General features: G+C 40.1%; 1 protein-coding gene across 2 annotated transcripts in view; it reads right to left on the reverse strand.

Annotated features, from left to right (window-relative positions):
* The window catches only part of dcc (DCC netrin 1 receptor), a 309,299-nt gene that overhangs the window by 118,185 nt on the left and 166,798 nt on the right, over positions 1 to 24,316 (reverse strand). For both annotated transcript variants that reach the window (XM_036214404.1, XM_036214403.1), the window contains exon 8: positions 4,045 to 4,204. In XM_036214404.1, the coding sequence (XP_036070297.1) occupies positions 4,045 to 4,204 (160 nt within the window). The remainder of the gene's footprint in view (positions 1 to 4,044; positions 4,205 to 24,316) is intronic.

A 24,316-nucleotide genomic window follows, 5' to 3' on the forward strand; every position in this document is an offset into this window, starting at 1 on the left:
ACTCACACATTCACTCTCACATTCACACCTAGGGGCAATTTAGAGTCACCAATTAACCTATGAATCATGTTTTTGGACGGTAGGAGGAAGCCGGAGTCCCCGGTGAAAACCCACGCATGCACGGGGAGAACATGCAAACTCCACACAGAAAGGTCCCAGCCGGGAGTCGAACCGGGGCCTTCTCGCTGTGAGGCAAGAGCGCTAACCACTTGCGCCACCGTGCAGCCCTCCAGAGTGAATTTTCTACCAAATGAGTCGTCTATCTTCCTCAGTAGTTTTGGAAGACTCTTTCCCAGCTTCATCCCCTGCAGCTGCGCTGACTGTTCTCATAGTGCTGCTTCTTGAAGGCACAGTTGTTGACGTTGACTGGAAGTGACACTTTGCTCTGAGGGAACATTGGACCCTAACCCTAAAAAGAACGTGGCCTTCAGCACATCCTCCTCTGATGGGGTTTAAGGCTCCGATGAAGGATGACTTTGACACTTCTCACTTTATCTCTCTAGGTTACAACTACGTTTTTTTCTTGCACTATTGAACTTTGAATTGTTCATTCATCTCTGTGATGAAGGCTTTATGCACTTCCACTCCACTATGAAGTCCCCCTCTGGTGTCAAAGAGTTCCTGCTGGCAAAGTCTGATTGTTTTTCATAGAGATTCTTGGCCACCCAGGAGGGCGGAGTTCCTCCTCTATTTTCCAGCTGGCCACCCAGGGTCTCTAAATGGAAAGCAACACCGATTTCACACTCCAGCCCTTATTATTTAAAGGTATGAATGACACACATATTACATCTGTAACACTGACACAACCGCTGATGTTTTGCTACACTTGAAATGCTACAATCAGGTTACAGCTCAAACTTTAGAATACATGTGTCAAAGTCGAGGCCCAGGGGCCGGATCTGGCCCTCCGGGTAATTCTATACGGCCCTCAGATCATTTGATTTTATTGTTACTAATAGCCTGATGTTATCTTCCTATTATTATTATCTATTGAGCATTTTTTTTGGCTTGCAGTAATTGCAATTAAACAATATTGCATTATAACAGGAAAAGTAACACTAACATTGATTTCATCGTCTGTAATTATGCTGACGATCCTGTTTCATCCATTCAAACCTGAGTGTAAAGCAGCTTCAGTCTGGATTCAGAGACCTGCACTGATCAGGGACGCCGTGTGTTGTTTACTGAAAGCATCTCTGAAGCAAGAGTCCTCTGCAGCACAGTTTGATCTGGTTTTTGGATGGCCTGCAGTGAATCTCTAAATATCTGTGGCAAAATGTAGGTAGTTAAAAAGAAAAAAAATAGAAGAAACTTGGCAAGAAGAGCAGTTATGGATAATATGACTGAATCTTTAAGTTTTCTTCTGCAGCAGAAGAGTAACAGTGCATGGTTATAAAGAGAATGATAAGGCCATAAAGAGGATGAGTAAATGTTTAATTGTAACAGTCTTATTGCTTGAGGCATTCTACAGTCTAAAATGTGTTTTTTATTGTTTTCTGACAAAAATATCATTTTTTTTTATTTTCCTTTTGTGTTTTCACATTTTAAAGAAAAGTCTGGGACGCTGTAGGGATGATCTCTATCACTGATTTATTTTTTAAGCTGCATCATTTTCAGTCAGTTTGCTTTTATTTTTCTAGGATGGATGGATGGATGAAAAGAAGGATGGATGGATGGATAAGTGGATGGATGGATGGATGGATGGATGGATGGATGGATGGATAAACAGGCTTGGAAAAAAAAGCTTCAAGGCAAAAAAATATTTACAGTAAAAATCCTAAATAAAGTAATTTAAATTTAAAAGAGTTTTATGATGAAGTTTGACAAGGCAGTTTTCTCTAATAGACCTCTTTGTCTTTCAGCTGCTCCCTTTAGGGACTAATCATCTCCAACATCTAATCCTCACTCACAACAACCACCTTCATGTCCCCCATCACTACATCCATGAACCTCTTCTTTGGTTTTCCATCTCTAAACGACAAATCCCTTATGGATAAAAAACAAGATTTATAAGAAATAAAAGGAGACACCTTGATTTACAGTTACTGAGTTCAACTACATGGAAATTACTGATCAGTTTTAGCATGCAGTTTAAAATCCTTTCACTGACAGCTGCATCTGGACAATTACTGATGGAGAGCGTTTTTTTAAAGAAACTGTTTTTTTGTTGTTGTTGTTGTTCTTTTTTTTGTGGGGATAGGGGGTTGGGATTTTAACTTATAAATATGAAAATCCCACCAAGGTGATACATTTATTGAGTCAGTGACAATTAAAATAAATGTTTTTGTTCTTTAGTTTTAACTGTATCTCTCCTGAACTCTTGGTCATCAGATTTCCTGTTTTACTGTCAGAGTATGTCCATGACATTATTACATCTGAGACAAAAGCCCTCCTCCTCCCCTTTGCTTCATCTTCAGTTGTCCTTTTTAGTGTTTCCCTTGGTGTGGCTCTTTTCCTATTTTCTGAAAGTTACCAGCACTGCCAAAAGCAATCACTGGATGTTTCTTTGAGCCATTAGAAGTGACAAAACCTCTGCCTCTGCTCTTTCTCTAAATCATTAATACTGACAGAAACTCCTTCTTTTATCATTTTAAGACAAAACTTCATTGACTCTTTTTTCCAGGAAGCTGAAGCCCTAAATCTCTGCAGAGCCATGTTGTCCCCGAGGTAACAGAGCTTGAAAGCCTGTGGAGATCCGACTTTAAGCGCTCAGCGTTTAACACTGGCAGACGACTCGCCTTTTTATTCACTGTCTTCACAGCTGCTGTGTGAAGCAGAGCTTTGATGAAGAAACTGTTGTTGTTTGACTTAATGTTTGTGTGTAGCTTTATACAACTCTCCAAAGCGTCCAACAACTCTTTACTCATTTAACAGTGAAAGGCTTTTGATTCTAGGTCACTGCATGCATTTGTTTCACTTTTTTAGCAACCAAAGCAGTTTTCCGAGGCTGAAAAACATTCACTTTCTGATCGGTAACTTCTCAGATTTATGTCAAATTTTTACATAGACATTGACAGTTACCAGATGAGGAATATCTGTTTTTCTTCCACGTTAGGGATTTATGAAGTCTTCATGTAAAACTGTGGTCCCCAACCCTCGGACCGGTCCATGGGTCACTTGGTAACGAGCCGCAGACTAAAATCAATCAATAAATAAATAAGCTAACTTAGATTATTTCTGTTTAGTTTATTTTCTGATCCTGAAGGAAGTTTTATGTTTTAAAAACTTCCAGATTCGGTTCACAACATCCATCTTGGTCACATGACCTAGAGCAGCTAGCTGCATGACCTTCACTTTGACGTTAAAGTAAAATCTTCATCGCAAACATTTGACAGAGAAAGAACATTCAATCAAATTAAATTGCTGATTTGTGGAAACTTGCAAAAGGGAAAAGGTGAAAAACAACAACATGTAAAGACTAAATATGATCTTTTTGCCCTGAAAGATAACCAAAATCCGGAGTGTTAAAATGACGTTATAAGGGGAAAAAAATCATGAGATGTTTTTGTATAGATTTTTTTCAAATCAGAAACAATTTTTAAATTATAACAACATTGATTCATTGAATCTTCATCATCTGCATAAATATATTTACAAATATGAAACAAAATGTCTTATAGTAGAATTTTATTTTTAAAATATATTTTCATAAACTGGAAGTTTAAAACTTAAGTGTTGTCTAATTTAAACTGGACCTGAAAGGTTTGGGCATCACTGATGTAAAGAGACAAATGACTTTTAAATGTCATTAATGATAACATGTGAGTTTATCTTCATCATAACTGAGTTTCTTCTCAACATCTTTCACCTGGAACAGTTCATCACCACAAGATAAAGCTCAGCATCCACTCCGCAGCGACCTCTACTCAATCCACTGGTGTGTTTGTGAAATCCAGAATATTTTTTTCTCAAACCTTTGATGTTTGGGAAAAAACATTTAATACCATTTTTCCAAAGGAAATTTAAAGAGATCACTTAAACAAATGTAACAGAAGCTGTAAACACAGCTGCAGGATGGAAACAGGCTGTGGATTATTGCTTTACCTCTCAACTCCATCCTGGGAATAATAAATGCCATAGGTCTGGACCCCTCCCCCGGTCTCCTCTGGTGGTCTCCAGCTCAGTCGGACGAATCGGCTGGACACTAGGACAGGGACCAGGTCGCGGGGGGCAGAGGGGAGGGCAGCGCCTGGGCTTGGGGACACTGGTGGGGGATCAGAGGAGGAGGAATAAGTCAAAGGGGTGCCAGAAGGAGAGGAAGGACGAGGAGTCGTGAGGGCAGATACATTCTGGCTGGGAGGGGGCTCTGCTAAGTTCCAGGGAGAGGAGATGCAGAGCAGGCAGGGAGGGGGGGCATGGAAAGATGTGGTTAGAGGGAGATGAGAGAGGCAGGCACAAAAACAAAAAGACAACGACAGATGAGATGAGCAGATAGGAAACATAAAAGAAGTGAAGGAGAAAAGAAAGGAGAAAAGGAGGAAGAAGTGATAAAGATCACAGACAAGCAGAAAAAGCAGCAGAACAACAGAAAAGTTCAACAACACAGGCATGTCTCTAAAGAAAAAGACATTTCTAACTTGTTTTTTCAGGAAAATATACAATACTTATAAAGTTACAATCAAATCATGAAACTAAAGTTTTGAATTATTATATGTGTTCATATTTCACAAAAACAGTCAACAAACATGAGGAGTACAAGTTGTGAACATTAAATTAATATTAAACTACTGGTACATATATTCAAATGTTTTAATCCGATCTTTGTTCAGATTAAAGACATTTTACACACGTATGTTCACAGGCAGACAAAAGTATTTACATTTAATGTGAACACAACCTATGATGTTCTCTTCAAGTACAGCAATACTTTAGCAATTTAAGCTAAACAGAAAATGTATCCATCATTTGTACCCATACACAATCGAAATGTGACAATTTAGAAGCACATGTGAAGGAAAAAAATCAAGTTATATAATTAGATATAGATGAAAACAAACCAGCCAGTGCAACTAAAATCAAAATAAACGATTAAATAAAAACACTAAAGGAGAGACCAAAACAAGAGTGTGAGTCATAACAAAAGTGTGTTCAATTCTTTTTTAAGCATATAGGAAAAAAAACTTAAAACTGTAAAAGAGAGATAAAATAATTATATGTTTGGCAGACAGAAGCTGTGTTAGCACACACCCTCCCTTCAAAGTGCGTCTGGTGGATTCATTCCTGCTCGCTGACCCAGCCGGTAAAGCCAGACTGACTCAGAACTAGAGCATCATTCTCTACTGGGAATAGATGGCTTCAGCCAAATGATAGAGTCCAATACGACAGAGGAAGAGCTGGGAAACAATCGAAACAAGTGCTGAAAATCACACTGCAGAATTCCAGGAAAACCCCCTCCCCACCTAAACACAAACACACAACACTATTCTGCATTCAGATTCTTTTTAGTCCACTAACTATACACACGTGTGTGTGACATTTTGTAAGAAACATGTATTTGGTGAATGATCAGTTGGTATATCGGTTATGGAAAAAGCTGTCTGAGCTGTTCTACCCAAGCCAGGCATCTTTGTTCAACTCACTCACATCGAGTGGATTCAGGATGAGGCGTGAAGAAAAGGACATACCTGCAACTAAATGTGTTCATTTAACAAAAAGTCCCAGCAGAGAGTAGAAAAGTTTACACAACAGCAACCAGCGGCAGCAGCCTGGTTACACACTGCTGTGAGCTGGAATCCCATTTTCCACCGGCCTTTGTCACAAGTCAACCGGTGTGTTTGTGCTGGTCCGTCTAGCATGAAGCCCTCCCAAACTGATCTCAAATGTCGTGAGTGGGCTTAAGGTTAGGACTCCCTCCCCGCTCTAGTGTTGTCGTCTTGGAGGATAAAGTTTGGTTCTAGTGTGTCTCTTTTATCTCTCCATGGTGGCTCTTTGGACAAACATAAAATAATTCATGGAGAGTGCTGATCCAGCCATGTCGACCATCAGAGTCAGCAGCTCCTGATTATGACTGTCTAACCAAAACTACCTAAAGAAAACAAATAAACAAAGCCTGAAAACTAAGACTACCAAGATCCAACCCCAAACTAAAATAACAAAACCCAGCAGAGTAAGACTGCTGAGGACAAAGAGGAGAAAAAGAACAAAAAAAAAGAAAAATAAAATGGGAATTTTTTAAAGTAAGGATTACTTAATTGGCATTTAATTACATTTAGATTTATAAATTAATGTCTGAGGTTCACATAGATGATAAATTTTGTAGGTTTTTACATCCTGTTGACCTGAAGACGTCTTGTTTGTTCAACTCTACCTCCAGAATGAACAGATTTTATATGCAAAGAAAAACTTTGGTAAAAAGTTTGATTTTCTATGAGTTAAAAGCGAATATTATCTTATGCTGCACAACATTTGTTACAAGCTGTCCAGAGCTGCACTGAGATGATCCTGTTTGGCACAGAGCCTCTTTTATTTTGAAAATAATTTATTAGAGCTTCTGTCAAATGTAAAAAAAAAAAACTAAAAATTAAATTTAGAGAGATGCTAGTTTCTATTTATATTTTTGCTTTTGATCATGCCAAAAAATAGCCATAATTCATATGTATTATTAAAAAAAAAGGTCATGAATGCAAATCCATATTTCTTAAAGACTAAAGTAAGACTATGCTGCTCCTTCTAGGTTTTGATCAATAGAAAACGAGCCCAAACGGCTCTTTTACTGTTAAAGGTTGCAGATCCCTGAAATAGACTGTGGAAGTCTGGGATTGCCATGAGAAACAAAATCTAACTTTGTAATTTCTACATTGGAGTTGGTTACAGTTAAACAAACCTGGCAGATTCCACTTCCTGCCATTATTCTTCCTATATCAAAATATGTTCATCCATTGGGGCAATTAGCAAACTTCTTTTTGTCTTATTTAGACACTTGTCCCCCTGTGATCCAACCTCTATGAGTAGAACATGGAACCATCACTGAACATAATGTTCCTCCACATGTTAGTATATATGTTGGTGACGCCAGAATAAACTGGCCAGACGGGGAAGGTCAGACATGGCAGGCCTCCCAGCAGCCATACGAGACTAGAAACTGGCTGGAAGGCAAGCTGTTTTGAATCTTGAGAGCCGAGAGCTGTCGGACATATTGTCCCGCAAACCTTGACATTAATTCTGAGGTTAATAATGGAGGAAACTCTCTTTTTGGGGTGTCATCTTCAATGTCCTTTGCAGACTTTCTCTGGCATGACTTGTCAAAGGGTACTTTAAGTTTAGAGACAGTCCCAAGCTCACTCCAAACAATTGTGCTATCTTTTCAAATGCATTACATTAAGATCACTCAGATTTGACATGCAGATTTCTTAGAACAGACACATAGTGACCACAGTAGGAGTGCCCATTCTCACTGATGGGGTTACCAGGGGCTCCAAACAAATCAGCAACATAAGCGGTTTGATTCTGGCAGAGAGGAGTTGGTACATTTTATGTGGAAGCAACCCACACAGTTCTGCTGCTAATCCAGTTAATACATGTTCCTTCCATAAATGGACACGGTAAAACAAACAGGGTTTTTCACAGTAGAAGATGTATTGCCAAAGGCATTTAAACAAAACGGTGCTCCCTTACCAACAAATAAATGCAAATTCTCTGCTGTTTGTGCACAAACTAAGTTTTATGGCAAAAAAAACGGTTGAACTTAGCATAACAAGAACTTGAAACAATAAGATTCAGGCATTTCTAGCATTAAAATTACTGTAAATCTTGTTCAGCTTGCCAACTGCTACACTTCTTTACTGACACTCAGATCTTTAGATTTATAAAATGAAAAGGTTTAAGCTCTGAGTGAGTGAACAAAGAACCATAAAAAACAGCAGACCCATCACCTTTTTGAAATTAAATTAAAGCCTCATATGAGCTCAGTTTTTCTGAAGAGAGGAAGCACGTCACCATCAGCCATTCACTCCCATACCTTCAACAAATTCAGAGCTTTAAAGGGTTTGAAGAAAAAGCATTCAAGTCAGACAAAAGTCAAGCTAAAGTTCATTTAAACTGTTTCTAACGAGTTCATTATAACTTGAATGTATTTAACATTGACATATGAATGGTTAAAGCATAAAAAGCATACGTAAGGATTTGAGTGTTGATACACGGCACATACAACACACAGGATCCTTTAAAAAACATATGAACTGAATTCTCAAGTGCAGAGTTTTAAGTGTTTTATAAAGGCCAGAGAACAGAAACCCTTCTAAGATCTATAGAAAGTCTGGATCCTTGAAGAACAAAACATAAGACATGAGGAGTGCCGTGATAAAGAAATGTATTTAAGACATTAAAGTCCCATTCAAATAATCTTTTGATCTATTGCTGCAGTGTTCCCAGAGGTCTTTTAGTTATCATTATAGTGTTTTTAGGGAAGCTTAAAGAAACTGTTGTTTTCAAGGTTTTTGCAGGAGATCATTACAAATTCATCTACGAGTTGTGGGCGGGACTGTTAGCGTGGAAGTAAGTATCGGCTGATATCCCATCATCCCTTTATTTAAACTAACCCCCACTAACTTACAGCCCCTTACAACCCCAAGATGACATAAGGGCTATAACAAAAAATGTCCAGCCACACAGTTTAATTTCACTTGCTGAGAGTTTTCTCAAATGGCAAATTTTCATTTGTTCTTGATTCATCTTACTTTTAATAAATACTCAGTAATGCAGTGTTTATACTAAATCATCGAGAACATGTCAAAAACACAATTTTTATTGGAGTGTCTTTAAATTTTAGAAGTTAAGCAGTGTGAGAGAACTGTTCTCCTGTGAGAACTGTCAAAAAGTGACTAGATTTTTAAAATATTGTATTTTTTTACATTAGCAATGAGTTAGACATGCATGTTTCTACCATTTCATTCATTCAAACCCTGTTGGCTACAGGGCTAAGAGGGTACCAGGGGATCTTTCACTATGTTGTGCATAGACAGCCTTTTGCAGTTTATTGGCAGAGCCAGTGAACAGCAGAGTAGCAGGCCTGGATGAGGATATTCAGGTAGATGGTACTGGCCACTCTGTGAGCAGCTGCCAAGGCTTATTATCATTGAATGTCAGTACAGAGTCTGAGTGGAGTTATATGCGCTCTTCTTGGATGATTAAAATGAGCTGCAGCCTTTTGGATCATCTGTTGACCCTCTTATTCTATAGGCTGCAAGCACCGTTTGCAGTACCTGCACCAGGCTGCATAAGCTGAAGGGGGAGGTTTGATTTTTCAGGTGTTGTAGAGGGAAAATCTTCACTCAAGCTGGAAAAACAATTAGATTTATGTTTGGTGGAATCAGTGTCTGCTCTTGAGGTGAGACCTAGGGGTTGAGGTCCTCCTCTTTAGCTGTAAAGAATGTGGCAAAGTTGTAGGCACTAAAAGAGGAGTGTGGATGAGGTGAGGAGAGTAGAATAAGGGGTGGCCATAATTCAGAGGAAGAAGGGTCGACCTGTGATCAGAGGATCTCAGGTTTGTTTTCCGCCCTGCCCGCCTGTGTAAGGGATCATTTCCACTAAGCAGTACGGACCAGACCAGTCTCCTCTTGGCCAGTTCAGAACGGTCCGGGTAAGTCAAATGAGCGTTTCCATTGAGCATTAAAGCAGGTGTAGACTGATGACGTAGCCGTGCATCAAAATGGTGCAACTACAGCAAAAGAGAAGCTGCATAGGCCGAGTCAGAAATGAAGAGAACAAGAAAAAGATAACCGCGGAGGATCATTGTAATCCACATCAGGTGTTGCTTATGGATGAAGCCGGCCTCTATGCTGCAGAATAGTCTATTGTTCTCAATTTAAAAAAAAAAGAAAAAAAACTTCATGTTGAGCAAAACTCCAATGTTCTTCGGTAAATATTTTACAAAGCAGATCAGAAGTGTCTTGATGAGTCTGTATCGATAAAAGACATTCGTCAGCAGAGGGGGTCAGGTGAGATGAGTCTCCATATTCATGGATTTGGTGTGTCTCTGATCCACAACCCCAGAGAAAAAGAGGGAATACTGTATGTAAAGAATTTATTCTTCTCTGCAAGAGGATTGCAAAGGTTAAGAAGAATCCAGCCAAAAAGAGGACAAAACTTTCGATTTGGATCTTGAGTCAGGAAAAGAGCTGGTCAGATGCTTGCTGTTGTCATTAAACCTTTCCACCAATCCTGTGACAACAGTAGCTCCGCCCTAATGGGTCCATTCCGTTTTTCTATGGACCAACGACCAACGATGGACCAGAAATGGTACCAGATGGTCTTGCTTAACTGGTCCATTTTGTAATATAAATGCTCAAAAGTCCAGTCTAACCTAGACCACTCATTGGAAAAGAGGCATGTGGGTCCTTGGGTAAGATATTGAACTCCACATTGGTCGTGTTGGTTATCGGATAGCACCAGTGTGAGGCAGCGGAAGTGTATAAATCCTCCCTCAGACATGTAGACTGTTTGTACAAACATTAGTGAAAGAATGTTCCTCTCTCAGGATCTCAGTAATTCCAGAGTGGAACTGTCATAGGATGACACCTGTACAACAAATCCAGTCCTGAAGTTTCCTAAATCTTCCACACTCAGCTGTCAGCTCTATCAGAACGACATAGAAGAGTTTAGGAACAACAGCAACTCAGACACCAAGTGGTCGACCACGAAAACTGGCAGCAGCTGGATCCAGACACACATCAACAAGTACAATGCAAAGCGTGGATGCAGGGATGTAAAGCATACCATCACTGGACTCTAGAGCAGAGGAGACGTCTTCTCTGGAAATCTGATGGACCGTCTTGGTTTGGAGGTTGCAGGAGAACGGGACGTTTCAGACTGCATTGGTGGAGGAGGAATGATGGTGTGGGCTTGTTTTTCAGGCCTCTTAGTTCCAGTGAAAGTAACTGAATGCTCCAGAATACCAAAACATTCTTCCATGCTCTTGTGGGAACCATTTGGAGCGGCTCTTCCTCTTCCAACATGACTGTGACCAGATCACAAAGAAAGGTCCATAAAGACATGGAGGACAGAGTCTGAACCATGGTCCAGAATTCCTAGAAACACTCCTCAACCTTGTGGACAGCCTTCCCAGAAGAGTTGAAGCTCTTAGGGTTAGGAATGGAATGACACTTCATTTCATATGTGAGTCAAAGCTGGTTAGTCATTACTTTTGATAAAATAGTGTATGTATGTGAAAGTGAAGATGTAGGTCTGTGAGTTATGTCTTGCACGGCCCTTCATAGACTGTGACTGTAAAGTGCTTTGGGCCTTCCAAGAAGGTAGTGAAGCGCTATATAAGCATTAGCCAACTTAAGTTGTACCACTTCCCTTTCACAGCTCTAATTGTGACTTGGTGTTCACTGATCAAATATGTGTTATAAGGTAAAGTTGTGCAGGTATACTAGAGAGTAGACTGACACTATCCAGATGGTTTGAGAGTGTGATGCGTAGAGGCAGCGAGTGGCTGTGTTGGTGTTAAGTTTGGAGAAGTTATGACCAAAATGTAAATATGATCGGCATCAAGTGATGAGTGAACGCGTGGGAAGAGCTATGGAGAGACAGTGAGTGGATCTGATAAGTGCAGAGGAGGGACTTAGTTCATTAAATGTGGGTGAAGATGAATTCCAAGATGTTGCCAATTTTGTGGGATGGGAAGATGGGGGCCAAATTTTAGTGTTTGAAAACATAAAAAAAAAGATCAAAACCTCCCCCACATTGTTTTGCCTCCTTCCTCTTCCTGTCAACAGTCAAGCTCAATGGTCAGTCCTGTAATAAAACCCTAAAGACCCGAAATCACAAAATATGATGGTGTCTGGAGGGCATGATGAAGGTCAGCTCATTATCACTGTTGTGTCTTAAGGTGGTTCCTGTCCCATGGAGAACTGTATTATGTAGCATCCTCGTTAGCATTTTATCATGTTTTGCTTTCCAGATGATATAGACATACATGACTGTTTGTTATCAGCGGTTTAAGGAAAAAGTCCTCTATGGAAAAGCCATCATGTGTCTCAATAACATCAACTAGTAATGTTCGAAGTCTAAAAGAGCTATCTAAAATAGTCATTTCACAGTTCAGTTTTTATTCCATGAAAGGGTGTTTCCTTTCTAAACCCAGCTCTGTTTAATCCATCTGTAAACAGAAAGCTTGCAGTAGCCTGAAGCTAACATCTAGAAATGCTGAGAGGTCTGAAACTCCTGCCTGATTTAACACCAAACTCTTATTTCTACTTATATCTGCTGCTGCTGGCAGATTCAGCTTACCTTTGCTCACACAGCAAAAGCCAAAATGCATCAACACAAATTTTAATGACTAGTACTATTGCAACATAAACGCAAGAGGGGTCAAATATGTGGTTTAAATCTCTCCTTTTAACTTTGCCAGTAAATACCATCCATATCCACCTTTTTCTTCCTTCAGTTTCCATCTCCAGCTTCAGGGAAGTGTCTGCTCTAGCTTCTTCCCTTCAGCTTGATTCTGCCTCACATTTACGCTGCCTCCCTCCTGCTTTCCCTTCTTTCTGCACTCAATTTCAGGGCTCATTTCAGCCAGCTGTCGCTTAAAACGCTCACCATCCCCCACCCTGACACGCAAACCTTCATCCTCCAGTTGGAAATTCCGCTAAAATGGATATCTTTCCCGTAAATCTCCATGGATGAGGTTGAGGGAGTAAAATATCCACAATCTAAAGTACATACACATGAGTCTTTGTGTGTGTGACTGGAATGACTCAAAATCTGTTTTCAGTCAAAACTGGAAACAGAAAAGCACAAAACTGTGTTGTTCTCTTTGTTATTTTAATCTGTATTTATTTATTTGTAATCCATTCTATTGTGCTTTCCCACCTTCCACAAAGTGCCTTCCAAGTACTTTCATTTCTTATCCGTCTGTGAATATTCTCAGTCATCTTAAAATTCTATTCTTCCAGGCGACTTAAAAGGTCGATCTAGAAGATGCTAACCTGCTCAGCTGAGTGGCGGTTTCTGTTCTCTGAACACACAAAAACAGACTCAAACAACCAAAGGGGATCACTTTCCTTCTCTGGTTTTGATTAAAAAGAAAAAAAAAAACATTCAAGTGAGTGTGTATGGGTGTGTGATTGTGGCCCTGCGACCGACGGGTAACAGGTCCGTGGTGTACCCTGCCTCGGCCCTCGAGTGGCCAGGTTAGACTCCGGGACCCCGTGACCCCAAAAGGACAAAACGGTTTAGAAAATGGAAGCATGGACAGATGGAAGGACGGGCGGATGGATGGATGGATGGATGGATGGACGGATGAATGGATGAACTGAGGGGACGGACAGATGGAGTTTTGTGATTATTTTCAGTTTATTCCAGCATACTTATTTACCAAAATAGGGGTTTAGTGCTTAAACTGCTGTCTTTCTTTCTGGGGAGAGCATGTAAACAGATGCTTTAAGCCAGGAATCTGAAACCTCCAGAGCCACATGTGTCTGTTTTACCCTCCGTTGTGGTTATTTTATTAAAGAAAACTTTAAAAAAAAAGTTTCTAAATGTTAAAAAGTAATTATAAAGTAAGAAGTGAGAAAGTAGTAAAGGGGAAAAAAGTAAATGAACTCAAACTTTAATTCATTAACAAACAGTTGACGGACAGAGCGTAGCACAAGTCGAACTATTTAACTATTTACGTCAATTAATTGCAATAAGCACAACCAGAATTAAGGCACACTAGATTATTAAAGCATTTTTTTTTAAATTAAGGAATTTCAAGTGTGTTTGAAAAGGGGTCACTTACTTAGCTCAGATTTCATTTTGGTTAATTAAATTTACATTTCTGGCTGAGATGCACCAACAACAGTGAAAGTAAGTGTATTTATTTATTCACTGCGGACATTACACTTACTACTACTACTTTTGATACATTGAGATGATCAGATGTGACAGGGTGTCTTTTATTTTGAAAGGAACTTCTGTCAAAAGTTAAAAAAGGCAGTTTTCTTTTAATGTTTGTATCTTATTTATACAATATGAACAACAGTTCATTTATGTTTATTATAAAAGTAACAATAGCATAAATACTAATCAATGTTTTATGCTTTTAAAAAGTTGAAGAAAAACTTTGTGGCTCCTACTGGGTTATAGTCAGTGAGAAATCCTCCTGAATTTGCTCTTTTAGAACTGAAGGTTGCAGACCCTCCCTGGTTTAAGGGAAGTAAGGGCAGGTTTCCTCCACGTCTCAGAGATGGATTTCCTATGAACCCCTGCTGCTCTGCAAAACATTTTGGCTAAAACAGCATAATCATAATTAAAAGAGCACTGGGAACACTTTGACAATAGATCAAGATGATTAGAGTGAGACTTTAATAAGATCTGCATGATCAGTTTTAACACAATTAGAAATATGTCTTCAACAACACCCAAGTCATCAAAGTAGCAGCTACAGTACTTAGCATCAAAACTGGTGACCTAGCTGTAGCTTTTTTTCTTCTATATTTTCTACATTTAGTCCAACATACAGTACATATACTGTGTATTCTTATGAAGACGTATTTCACACACACAAAAAGAAGTTTACTGAATGAGAGCAGCTGGAAGTGCGATGGGTAACAAAATGACTGAACTTCTTAAATGGAATTCATTGTAACTAATGTGAAACAGTTTGTGCTAAGACTTTCCACGTCTTAGTATATTAAATGCACATATGTCTCTTGCCATATTGTCTTAGTCTAAGTCCAACAACAGTTTTAACTAGCAAGGCATTTAATGAAATATTTTTTGGTATAAGTTATTATTCTAAAGTTTCTCTATTTTTTGGTAGAATTCAGTCGTAGCCGTGTGCTTGTAGGCTACATAAACATGAGCTACAGGCTGTTGTGCGCTGACATTTATACAATTCTAAAGCTACATGTGTTTGCCGGTGCGTGCATGTGCAATTTCCAGTAAAAGCTTTCTGCTACATTGCAGTAATTGCAGGTGTTTGTATGTCATGAAATGCGGTGTCATTGTGTCCAGAGCCCTGTTATTTTCTGTGAAAGCAGGAAACACAGGGACATTCGGTGAACTTTGAGGCTGCCCGCCATTCTGAAAACACAGGCCCACACTGAGCTGACCTCAGAGAAGACTGCTCTCACCAACAGAATCAGCTCCAACTACCTGTACCTCTGAGTCATAATGAACTCCTGGGAAAAGTTATTCCAACCTTCACATGCACAGAAAATCTCTTCTCTTGTACAGATGTTTACTTCACCAAATGTGAAGCCAAAAACAAAAAACAAAGAAGGGGAAATCATAAGAAAGCTTTAAACTGTGAGCAAGTGTGACTAAAGGATGGACTCCAGGGTAGAGCTAAAGTAATCAGTCTTTCTGCAATGGCATAATCTGCTCCTGAACTGTTGATACTTCTGAAGTCTTCGACTGGTCTGTTTTTTTATTATTTAACACTTTAAAACCTGAGGCGTCATCAGTGATGCTTAAACACAAAATCGTTAACATGCTGTAACTTTTATACCATTAACACAATAATTAATTCGTTGTTTGGAGATGGCATCAGAGAGAGGGCTGCTGACGTCAGGTGAGGCAGCTGGTATGATCACAGCGGTGAGATCTCTGCATGGGCAGAAGAAGGGTCTACACCCTGATCCAGGTAATCAGCAGTAAATAAGGCAGCAGGATGCTGACCCTCGAGGACTGGATTGGGACAGTCCTGGTCTACGATTCTGAGATCGCTTTCAGATCCAAACAACAGTGGGTGACAGTGATTCTGCTGTTCGCACACCAGTCAGTCGTCCTCTATTAGGATTTGGTTTTCAGAAATTTAGCCAAAGTCTGCTTTAAATGCAGACGTCATTCATTAATAGTTTGGAAAACTACTTTCATTTTCTTCCAGTCATTCCACACAAAATGAGTTTCTAAGTATTCGCCCTGGCCTGCATTATGCAGTAAAAACAGAGCAGGTCTACCAGAAACCATTTTAATAGCCTGTGAAATGATAAAGAACGTCCACAGCTCAGTGAAGAAAAACAAGGTGTCATTTTGAGAATTCAGGAACTAGGATGTTTACTTTAAAGCACAATTTACAGTCATTTTCAGTCACCCCTACGAGCGAGGACAACAGCCATCCGTGGATTTTTTCTGCTTTTTACTTCAGGAGGCACAAGGATTTGTTCTTGTCCTGGAAATATTTATTTGGGTGTAGTCAAAAGCACATTGACTCCCATTAGATAAGCACAAATAAATCTAATTATCCTCTGCTTTGTATGAAGCTTCTGGCTCCCTTTGACAAGCACACGTCTTGACCTCAAATGGCATGTACTTATGTGCCCTTTTCTACTTGGCTTGAAGGCCCAAAGTGCTTTCCAGTCACAGTTTTGGACATGGACAAACACACTGGCGCCAATCTCTAACCAGCAGAAGCTATGTGGGTGCCTTGCCCAAGGACACTTCAGCATGGGTACACTGTAAGGGAACCGAGCTTGCCATCCTCCAATCAGAGGTTAATCGCTCTACCTCTGCACCCCGCCCACTCCAAAATAAAGCTTTAGGCTGATACAAACCCCATTCCTAAAGCACCATCACACAAGCAGTTTCAGAATACTTATTTTCTATTTCCTTGAACGAGTTGAAATGCATTTATAGAGTCCTTTATGATTCCTGGAGATTCTCCTCAGTGAGCAGCAGGATTCACTCGATAACTACTGTAAATGTACACACGCACAATGTGGTTTCATTTGTACACACCCATTTCCCCTGGCCTCTTCCTCCTGAGTGATGATGAAGGGGAAGACGTGAAGGTGTTTCATCACAAAAAGAATCGATGTTGGAAGTGACAACACACACCAATATGGAAGCACACAAACCCACACAGAGCATGGTGACACATTTAAATCTAGGAGGTGAGGTACAAACCTCCAGCCTGATCAATAGTTGTGCATGCAGCCACCTACCACACACACACACACACACTCACACACTCAGACTGTATAGATGATTTTCCATTTATGCTGCTCAATAGACGCAGAAACATCAGCACTGTGAGAGGAGGAAAGATGAATGTCCTCGTTTCCTCCAGCTCTGCCTCTCTTTTCAGAGGATTTTATGCAGAAAGAAAAGGGAACAAAATGTGGTTTTCATTAAAACACAAAAACACTGACCTGATGAAGGAAACCTTAAAGAGGGTGTTCTGGGTTAAAAGAAGCCAACAAAAGAACTAAGCCAAGAGAAGCATAAAAACATGAAGACCTTTGTCTGACCAGAAACTATTTACTCTATTATTTATACTACCAGCTGAGTGATTTCTCTGTATTTTCCTATTTTCATGTTCAAGTTTGCACAGGTGTTGATCAGCAGCAAGTGTGTCTGTGAGTGTTTATATATATAAGAGAGAGTTCTTGTCTCACTGTCAGTAATCTGACAGCTTTGTTACAGTTATCCTCCAGATTCACAATAACCAGGTTTTTCTGATGATGTTGAATGGTCACTCTTAAGGTTGGAACAACAGAAGCTGCCTTTCCATTAGCTAGGAAATTGTGCAAATTGAATTTGCGATAAAAAAAAACTTGCATTTATTGAAAGAAAAGATTTTGGGCTTGGAGGAGGTGGTTTTTGAGATGCTTCAAAATTGAATATTTCGCAAAACTTCAATAGAAACACTTTTTTTTTTAATTAAATGTGCATATTGGTAGGAAGTGGCTGCCCTGAGATGTGCAAAGTGGGCGCCACAAGAGGTGGCACAGCATCACAACTCATCATAAGCTGAACCTGTCATGCGGGATTGTTGGATCCACATCTCCTTTGTGAAATCACCAACCAAGATTTCCCATAACCTCTTCATCCCACAGAGCTACTGCTTCATGGCCTGAATAAGACGCAGACGTCTCCTTTGATAGACGATGAGGAGCACCAGTGCTGTGGTCTGAATGTATCTTGCTGATTTATCAAACAGAAAAAAGGGTCCAGCTGCTTACTTGTTAAAACCTATTTTCAAATACTACCAAACAGCCTTCTCACATGCGTCTGGCTCATTGACATATAATATATAGGGACTGTTAATAGTCTAGCTGCACAGAATGCAGCACTGCTGTGATGTCATCCAAATGCTCCCTTGTTGCTCCTTACCAGAATCAACTGAAAACAACACTTATTTTCATTTTGTTGTTTTGAATCACTTATCACATTTATGTTTATTCGCATAGTTACAATTTAATGGAAACAGTGTCATTAAAAAATAGTTTTTTCAACATTTCTAGAATGTCAATAATGGAAACACAGAGAATGTGTATTGGCCAGGGGAACAAGACATGCTGGCCATAATTCCTAAATTAGACCTTTAAAATGATAACTGAACTTTTATGTTGTTTTTTGCAAAACCCAAAAGCCCGAACACATTGCAGGGCATTGCATGTGCTGCAGTAAACAGGACTCTTTACAGTCAGTGAGTGTGACGACCCTGGACAGCACACCACTGCAGTCCACTCGGGATGCAGCACTGCTTGCTGCAACACTGAGAGTGAACCCAGATTTCAATTTGCCACTCTGCAAAGAGCCTATATGGTGCCACTGATATGTTGAAGTAAAAGATTATGCTAAAGTGTGTCAGTGCTAGCTTTGGTTCTTCAAACTCATACCAAAGGTGTAAAGGTTATATAGTGGGGAGTCGGTTCAGTGCAAGGCAGCTAAAAACTGCTACTTTTCTACAGAGGCAAATAAAAGATTCACTGTGATGACGAAGCAAAGCATCAAATGCAAAAACATTGAAAATAAACCAAAAAGAAATTAAATTTGAAGTCCCATTAGCTGTCACAAACTCAGGTGCATGAAATTTGTTCTCCACAGTTGACCCCTCCCCTGGAGGAGTGGTGAGCTGCTGACACAGCCGCGCTAAGAAACCATTTGTTGGAGTGAGGGAGGCACTGGGTCCAATTTTTACAGTCTTTGTTGTTTTTTCTGGGTATTTTAGGGTGTAATTGTAAAAAAGGAATGCTTTCCAAGAGGCACAGCAAATATTTTAAGTGGCGCTATGAAGCCACAGATTTTCAGCTTTCAGAATAAGAGTGGCAAAGACTTTGACCTATCTATTTAGAAAATTAAGCAAGAATAATTATTTCCTTATATATATATATATATATATATATATATTTTTTGACAGTTCCAAATGATTTAGATCCTTGTTTATCGTTATTATCCTGCAGGATCAGACACGGTTATGATCAACAGCAAAGAGGAGCTACGTCAGAAAATAACACAACACTTATTAGTTTTTCTTTATCATCACACACATTGAAATTGTCTGACTTTATCTCTGTTTTAGTGATTTTGTGAACTCAGAAATATAATCAACTTTAACTGGACAGAAAAGATCTTCTGCAGATCTACGTCTCAACCCCGTCGTGGAAAGCTAGCGTTAGCATTAGCATCAATTAGAAGAAGAAAATCTGAATTCATGATCAAACCAGCAGCGTTCACTGAAGTTCCTGTAACCTTCATCTAACTAGAGAAATAATCCACGACTCATTTAACCCGTTAACACCCGAGGTGTCGTTGGTGATGCTTAAACACAAAATCTTTAACATGTTGTAACTTTTCAACCGCTGACATGATCAACGTAATTCCAGTAGATTTTGAAGCAGAAAAGCGGCTCGTGCTGCTTTTCTGCTTCGAAATCTACTAGACTTATCGTTGAAATCGTTGAAAAGTTACAGCAAATCAAAGAACAGAAACACTGGAGCTCTGGTGTTAAAGGGTTAATTAAAGGCTAGCTCTGAAGCTACGATCACCATCGCAAACCATCGTAAATTTGCATTTCAGGTTCTATGGAAATGCCTTCAAAAGTCATTCAAGTTCATCACTACGCACATTTTTAAGACACTTTTTGTGTCCATAGAACATGTTGAAGTTTGAATTATTTGCACTGAAATTCCCTTTTTCTCAGCGTCAGAATCCACTGGAATTGCATTAATTGTGTAGTTCAAAGAATGTGTGTTATTTTGCTGCAGCTGGAAAGTTCCCTGGTGTGAAAGGGTTGATATCATCCAGAGGATTTTGGGGAAGCAGCTGTGGAGCATTCTGCAGGAGGAATACTGACATCTGATCTGAGAGGGAAATACAACCAGGAAGGACATTTAGAACCTTAATATTGTATGAATTTCAGTGACAGTTGGTTAGGTTACCTTTTATTATTTACGTAAAATAGCTTTAAATAGCGTTCAGCTGTCAGCTTTGCCGTTCTAAACCATAGATATAATATCGGCACACTTGCCGCGTCTATTTGTTCATTTCTTTAGGAAGCAGACGGCTGAAGACCCTCCTTTATTGACATGATGAACTGCTGTTATGAGAATGATGAGAATGATGAGAATGATCATTGTGTTGGTGAGACACACGCATGAGCCATGAAGCAGAGACCAGAATACCATGGAGAAGTGTGAGCCAGAACAAAGTAGCAAAGTGGGTGAAGCACTAAGAGGATTCCTATGATGACAGGAGGTCAGAATAAGGAATGTGCTCTGAGCTAGAATAATGAAGACTGGAAATGTGGAGATAAAGTTTTGCAGAAGAAACTTTAAATGCTCTCAGCAATAACTGTGCATATTTGCATATGTAAGCTTATAAGCAGGAAGCATCCGGCACAGCTGAGAGTCTGAGGCAAACAGCCAATGTTTACCTCCACCTGCCTCACGCTCAAACACCTATTTGGTCCTCACATGATAGAAGAAGAAAGACTGTCATCACTATGGCAACAAACCCCTCCTTTGTATGGACAAAATCCTGCACACAGTGCTACAGCGAAGGTAAAGTGTTGATTTGTGTGTGTGGAGAGGTGACGGAGGAAAGCGTTTCTGTGTGTGGGAGATAAAGTGTGTGTGTGTATTTGTGTGTGATGGGTTTGCTAAGGTCAGACGCACACTGTGGAATACAAATCTGTCATGGCTGACACCCCCCCACACCTTACTCCACCTCTCCCTCACCCGCCCTGCCCTTCGCTTGACCCTCCCGTCTCTTCCTCTCTTTTACTTCTACTTTTCCCCTTCCGTCCATCCATGTCCTACCTTTCTTCTCTCTCTCTCTCTCTCTCTCTCTCTCAGCATTGATAAAATCATGCAAGCTGATTGCATTTTATCTCTATTGCCTCAATCCCTTATTTCTCTCTTCTTTTCCCTCCTTTCCTCTTTTGTACTTCACTTTTGCTTTTTTCTCTCCAACCATCTCTCCAACTGACTCTGCTCTTTCTTTAGCCTTTTTCCTTAATCTATTCTTTTGCCTCATTGAATTTTTTTCCACCGTATCCTTAATCTATCCTGCCTCTCCCGGAACCGCAGACCCACAACGTCTGATTGGATTTTTTGCTATTCCTTTTTTTGCATTCCTTTCACACTCTCTCTTTCTTTGCTGTCATCCTGATCATCTCTTTATCTCCTTTCCCACAGCAGCCAGGAAATTATCTGTCATGGCATTCTTCTCTGCTCTGCGGTGTCTACATTGCTCTAACCATCATTTTATAGTAGAAAACAAAGTAAAACAAAAATATCCAGACAAAAATCCAACTGGTAGAAAATATTGAATAAACAAAACATGACGCGCAGTGGCTTTCAGGATGCTAATGCAGATATAAAAAAGAAAAAAGTCAAAAATTATCATATTTGACTGCTTTTTATTTTTCTGCTCTAATAAAGTCTTAATGAAATCTCCGTACATTTCATTGTAATAATCTCAATCTGGAAAAAAAAATCATGATTTAAGTCTAGAAATAATATTTAAAAAATGGCGCATACTTATATCACGCTGTCTTAGAAGGCTCAGAGTGCTTTACAGTCACACTCACCCACACATCGTTCACTCACTGATGGTGGTTTCACTGGCACCTATACCCACCAGGAGGGATGTGGGGGTCAATGTTTTGGCCAAGGACACGTAGGCGCGTATGCAGGGAGTGTGGGAATCGAACTTGTAATCTACTGAAGAAAGGATGACCGCTCTACCTGTGCACCACTGCCGCTCCAAAAAGAAGTTGAACAGCATCAGAAAGTTAAAGTTACAGTCCCACTGGTGGTCACACCTAGATGTGACTGTCGACCGGGCTGCACTGTTCTCAGTTGGATCGGAGCGTGTCGCTCTGATCCGGGCGTGGACCGGCTCATATATAACGGGCGCTAGCGGTCTGCGGCGATGTCGGCTATCCACCAACCCGCTTATAATAATGTATTTATTTTTTTAAAGTTTGAAATGTCGTTCATTTCTTACACTTTGTACAAAAACATTATTACCATGACCTGGAATTATTTTTCTGATGATCAGAATTTTTCCCTTTTTAGAATTGGACCAAAATGAATCGTTTTGTGCTCATTTAGCTGTGTCTTCTAAACCAGAGGTTCTTAACCTTTTTCACACAATTTTTCCAGTACAAAGTGATTCAAGGCCCATTCAAATATTAAGGGGGGTGAAAGTAGATTTTTTGTAATGCAGTTACTAAGATTCATATGATCCAGTTTCCTCTGGACTAAAATCCAACGAGAGCCACAAAGTCCCCACGTCAAAGTTAAAACAATACTTTATGTTTTTGTGGCCATTGAGACATTTATTTATAAATTATGGCTTTAAAATAATCTCTAAGATTGAGTTTTTACCTTTATAAAATCACTTCTTTTACTTTTGAAAGTAGCTCATACAAGTTCCTTTCAAAATAAAATCATCTTGTGTCTGATCAGATCCTTCAGCTGCAGCAGATTTACTTGAACTAAACATGTAATAATGTCTTTTCTATCATTGTACTTTAGTGTTCATCTTTTTTCTCCTTTTATTATTGAATATAAACACAACAATTTGAATGTAGAATACAAAACTACATGCAATAAGATGATGTCATTCTGATAATAATCCGCTCTGATAGCAAATTAAACATTTTATCATCTTTTTGCTCAGTTTTGTTTAAATCTAAGCAGAAGTAACAAAATGTAAATAATAAAAGTAAAGGAACAATTGCTACAAAACCATCATTTATTCAAATTGTTTTTTTCTTCAAACCCATAGAGCCACAATGGAGGAGGGAAAGAGCTGCATGTGGCTCCAGAGCCTCAGGTTGGAGATCTCTGATCTAGTCTCATAGTCCATTCATGTTCTGCTGGACAAGAACGCTCCGCACCTGCACGGGCTTAGAGCCCCCAAACCCCGTCATGAGCACGCCAGCAATTTCGCTCAAAGCACCCCCACCTTGCGGCGACTGTGCCCGCGTACAGCATATCCCCATCCTTCCGCGAGCGCAAGATCCCCATCCTTCAGCGTGCGCGTATGTGCACAGCACATCTCTGTCCTTTGCACGTGCGCGCCCGCGGGGCGGGGAAACGTAGAAAAGACTAGAGTAATCATAAAAAAGAGCGCGCCTCTTTTGAAAAAGTAAGAAAGGAAAAAGAGTCACGAAGGTGCGTCGTCATCCATGACTGTTGTCACGGTAGATTGGGATTAGATCAGATTAGATCGTTTAGGGTGGCGATGAATTGGAGACACCCAAAATGTTAACAAGTGAAGCGGATGGATCCAGAATGAGACGGCCCGGGAACGAGAATAAGAGTGACCGCAGCTTTTGTCATGTGTGATACGGTGAAAACCGGCCGCTCAGCTGATCTCTCCCACCGGAGTGGTGCTCCGCCTCCAACTCTTTTACCAGAACCGGAGCGTTCCGGCTTACTTTAACCCCTGGTGACATGTTTGACCCAGCTGGATTTCAGGTGTGGGGGCGTGTCTCTTTGCTGCTCGTCTCTCATCAGCAGGCGGGACTTTCGCGGAGAAATGCTGAGTTTCTGCGATTCTTTGACAATAATAGTTGTTGTAGTAAACTCGCGTCGGACCCCATAACATAATAAAATAATAATCTGTTTCCTCCATCTGGGATTTGTAATAGCAGACAGCTTCACTCGCTCTAGGGCGCTCTGCTCTGCCTTGGAGCCGTCATATGAATTTTAATCTTCCCATATTTATTAAATTAAAATATTAATTTCAATTGATGAGTATGAAACTATGACGTCCAACTTATAACAGCAGCATTAAAAACACCTTATAAAAAAGTTAATAAATAAATATAACTTCCACTAAGTGGTAGGAAGCTGCATTCAGGTCCCGCGGCCCATGCGGGCGGCAGGTTGAGGACAGAGACAGAAATTTTTTTGGTGCCCACTAGGGGGTGCTAAAAGACCGCGATTGGTTAAAAATCACTGGTTTAAAGCCGGCTCCTGATTGGTTGGTTTAAAGCTGGCTCCTGATTGGTCGGTTTAAAGCCGGCTCCTGATTGGTCGGTTTAATGCCGGCTCCTGATTGGTCGGTTTAAAGCCGGCTCCTGATTGGTCGGTTTAATGCCGGCTCCTGATTCGTCGGTTTAAAGCCGGCTCCTGATTGGTCGGTT

The sequence above is a fragment of the Oryzias melastigma genome, linkage group LG12 (assembly GCF_002922805.2).
Source record: "Oryzias melastigma strain HK-1 linkage group LG12, ASM292280v2, whole genome shotgun sequence".
NCBI classification, from domain to species: domain Eukaryota; kingdom Metazoa; phylum Chordata; class Actinopteri; order Beloniformes; family Adrianichthyidae; genus Oryzias; species Oryzias melastigma.